Genomic DNA, 4,351 nt, shown 5'->3' on the forward strand with positions numbered 1-4,351 from the left:
TTTAAGAGAGTTTAAGTTTATTAGTCTTTCGAATATATTTTGATATAAAATATATTTAAGAAATTTGTCTACAGATTCATTAAAAAGTTCCGACCATCTAAAGTGGCGTTTGTGAGCCATATCTATTTAAAATATCTTAAAACTATCAACAACGCTACGATTTTGTTCTCAGAGATCGTGCCAACAGTATTGGGTTTTTCTTTCACAAGTAAAACCAGCCTTTCGAGTTTGTGTTTAGTATTCACGATGTTAGAACTGCATGAAATTAATAAAAATTGTTTAAAATTAGTGTCTAGCCACCAAAATGTAAGAAAACATATACAAAATCATACATTTTTCACAATTTTCTAACACTTCACTACACCATCGAAAGCAAAATTCTGTTCGACAGAAAATTCGATACTCAACGAAACTTTCGACACGCTTGCATAGCTCATAATACGAATTTCACTTTCGATCTTCGATCTTCGATAGCCAGCGAAGATCGAAAATCGAATGCAGCTCATAATAAGGGCCAAAATACTACTTCTCATTACTGTAGCAAATGCCTCAAGAGAGCTTTAGATTGTAAGGACGAACCCGGCTCTCCCTTTTCCATTAAATGAATTGTTTTCTATCAGTACGGCACTTATAAAATAAACCTCCATAACAAATTTAAAATACTTCCAAAGATTTTCTATCCTTCCAGAGATATGTATTAAGAAATGTTTAGTATGTATGGGAGGCGACATGCCTCCTTTTTTAATATCTCACATTTTTTCCATGAGCAATTGAAACATTTTGTATACACAACTCCATACCAAGTTCCAGTATTCTTCCACAAACACTCCCAGGGATATGTGGCAAGAAAAAGTCAATTTGCACAGAAAGTGCCACGCCCCTTTTTCTTATAACCCTAATCTTCTTTCATGAATTTAGAATTGATTTTACATACCCCAGTACCAAGTGCAGTACTCTACCATGAACACCTCTAGAGATATGCAGTATAAAAGTAAATTTGTACGGGAGGTACCATGCCCCCTTTTCGAATAACGCAAATTTTTCTCCATGAGTATGGAATTAATTTTGTATACACATCTCGATGCCAAGCTCCCGTCCTCTGCAATAAACAGCTCCAGAGATATGCGGCATAGAAAAATCAATATGCATGGGAGTTGCCACATCACCTTTTCCAATAACTCTCATTTTTCTCCATGAGTAAGGTATTAGTTTCACATACATACATACATATGTATTTCCATACCAACCTTGAGTACTTTACCCCAAACATTTGAAGGGATATGCAATATGAAACTTTCAGTCAGTATGGGAGGTGCTACGCCTCTTTTCCAAAAACCTCGATTTTTCTCCGTGAATATGAACATGATTTCACACAGTGTTGGAATACTGTTAATCTGATTAACGATTAAAATGTTAATCGCGTTTGACGATTAAAATTAATTAGTCGTTATCAACTGTACGATTAATGATAACATTTTTTGAATCGTTAATCGCTGGCTGCGATTACGTTTAATTAATTTAAAACATTAATAGTTAATCCAATTAAAAATAAAATCTGATTAATTTGTCTAGTTTGTCCGAGTTTGAAACCAAACACCAGTTATAATAATTATTTTGTGTTTTACGCTTATAAAAACAACATACATACATAATACAACGTAATACATAAACTGGGAACTTTTACAAACCTAGTTTTTAAAACGTTTGTTGGTATATATCTTAATGAAAATGCACACCAAATTGCTTAGATGGATAAGGAAACCCGACTTAGCCATGCCGGATTAACTTGGTTTGTGTGCACAGGGAAATTCCAGCATAACTTAATTAATCACCAAACCTACTTGATCGAATTAAGAGTTAATGATTAAAAATTAATTTTTTAATCGCGGTTACGATTAACTGTTTAGTCAGATTAAAATTAATCATGATTAACTCTAATCAGATTGAATTTAATCGAATTAACTAACTGGGTAAAACATCAATCGATTAATGCCAACTTTGATTTCACGTAGATATCACTATACCAAGTGAACTCTCCCACAAATACTTCCAGAGATATGTATGTAATATGAAAATTCCAATTTGTATGGGAGGGGCCTTACTTTCATCTAAGACCATCCTTCCGAAATCCGTAGTAAGTGTGCTAAATTTCGTTCTGATCGGAAAACCGGTTAAGGAAGTAGCCTGTTTTTCAATCCAGCTCATAAACCATCTTTGAGCAAAATTTCATTTTCAAACAGGTGGCAATTCTTAAAAAAGTAGCCTATTTTCCAGTCTAGGTCATAAGCTATCTGTGTGCAAACTTTCATGCAAATCAGTTCGGTCATTTACGCGTATTAATTTAATTATACTTTCCTAATACGTGATAACTCTTAAAATAGTAGCCTATTTTCCAACATAGGTCATAAGCTATCTCTGTGCCAAATGTAATGCAAATCTGTTCAGTCGTTTCCGCGTATTAATTTAATTAAAACTTTTTTAACAGGTGACAACTCTTCCAAAAAATTAGCCTATTTTCCACTGTAGGTCATAAGCTGTCCGCTTGCAAAATTTCATGCAAATCCGTTAAAACTTTTCCGCGTATTAATTTAATTAAACTTTTTTAGCAGGTGGTAACTCTTAAAAAGAGTAGCCTATTTTTCAACCTAGCTCATAAGCTATCTGTGTGAAAACTTCCATGCAAATCAGTTCACTCGTTTCCGCGTATTAATTAAATTATACATTTCTAACAGGTGGCAACTCCTAAAAAAATAGCCTACTTTCTAACCTAGGTCATAATATATCTGTGTGCAAAATTTCATGCAAATCCGTTTAGTCGTGTCCGCGTATTAATTTATTTAAACTTTTTTAACAGGTGGCAACTCTTCCAAAAAATTAGCCTATTTTCCACTGTAGATCATAAGCTATCTGTGCAAATTTTCATGCAAATCCATTCAGTCGTTCCCGCATATTAAATAAATTAAACTTTTTTAACAGGTGGCAACTCTAAAAAGGATAGCCTATTAACCAATCTGGCCCATAAGCTATCTGCGTACAAAATTTCATGCAAATTCGTTCAGTCGTTTCCGCGTGATGATTTCCCAAACATCCAAACATACAAACTTTCACATTTATAATATTAGTATGAAGTAAGATAAGTACATAGCTGATACTAGCAACATTTTCTATTTTAATATACATACTCACTAATTATATATGATTTCGATGTAATAAATTTAATTTTCCTTTCGCATTTTTGCTATTTCGTTCAAAGCATATGTGGTAATTTTTCCAACCAACGTCGCTTCTTCCTGCGGGTTAAACTTGTGTGCCGTAATGATTTGAGCAATTCCTTGAAACATACTCGCGGAAGAATTTGGCACATTATTAGCATTTGCGATTGTAATGCTATTTGCAGTAGCAGCAAATGTGTCGCACGTTTCCTTCAGGGAACTTGAAGTTTACTCTAGGAAAAAACGAAAGTCGTCATCAATCTAAGGAAAAAATAATCTTTCAGATTTCTGGCACATATACACTTATAACTAGGGAAGACAAAAATATGCACAAAAAACTTTACTATACTATATGATCATTAAAATTGTCTTCCCTGCTTATAACAATAAACGTACATACCATGTCGTGTTTGCGTCGCGATTGGCATGGTGTTGCTGTGTGTACTTCGTCTTCTTCTCCCTGCACTTCAATAACACTTTCCTCAACTTCGGAAACATTGCTCCACGCTCTTAAAATAGTAAAAAATTTATATAAATACAGATTTATCACTTGCACGCATACATATATGAATGTATATACATATACTCGTATATAAGAAATGTAGTTATATTCACCTCCGGCAGTACTGGAAGTTGTCCAAAAATGACATTTGGTCATAGAACCTCCATCTCGTCCTCTTGCTAGCGGAGCTTCCTGATGGCAAAGTCTCGGCCCGTTTGCACCGCGAATAATGGTCGCGCAAACCTTTCCAGCGCTTTTTACATACATTAGCTGTGAAATAAATAATATCTCGGTGAAAATCTTTAGAATTAAAAAAACAAATCGTTACCTTCTTGGCCCAATACTTCGCTTATCTGCAACCACACTTCCTCCTTTTTCAGAGCATTTTTATACCCCTCATCCTTAAGGTTGTACAAAAATGGATATTTTTGCACTTCGCTAATTAAAATTTCATCGGAATCCATTGTTTTAAATAAATAAAATAAATATATTTGGAAACGTATGCACAATAAATCAAAAGCCGTTTGATTTGAATTTATGAACGAAATGTCAACAGAGAGCAAATATTCTCTCATTTTCTCTTCGCACGCCTGTCAAATTAGAAAATAGAAACTGTCCGTCTACAGCTTGGTGTGCA

The 4,351-nt window shown here is 34.2% G+C and overlaps 2 protein-coding genes across 5 annotated transcripts in view; both read right to left on the reverse strand.

Moving 5' to 3' along the window:
- Positions 1-4,351, reverse strand: part of LOC118734272 (transmembrane protein 132C) — a 614,903-nt gene that overhangs the window by 170,737 nt on the left and 439,815 nt on the right. The window lies entirely within an intron of this gene.
- Positions 3,055-4,152, reverse strand: LOC118734278 (transcription factor Adf-1-like; the record flags this gene model as incomplete). Its single annotated transcript, XM_036463992.1, is given in 4 exon segments — positions 3,055-3,473; positions 3,613-3,721; positions 3,828-3,984; positions 4,043-4,152. Coding segments are annotated over 4 exon segments (409 nt in total), but the record flags the coding sequence as incomplete, so codon positions are not given.

This window comes from Rhagoletis pomonella, unplaced genomic scaffold (assembly GCF_013731165.1).
Source record: "Rhagoletis pomonella isolate Grant_MI unplaced genomic scaffold, Rhpom_1.0 Rhpom_scaffold_00002, whole genome shotgun sequence".
Lineage (NCBI taxonomy): Eukaryota > Metazoa > Arthropoda > Insecta > Diptera > Tephritidae > Rhagoletis > Rhagoletis pomonella.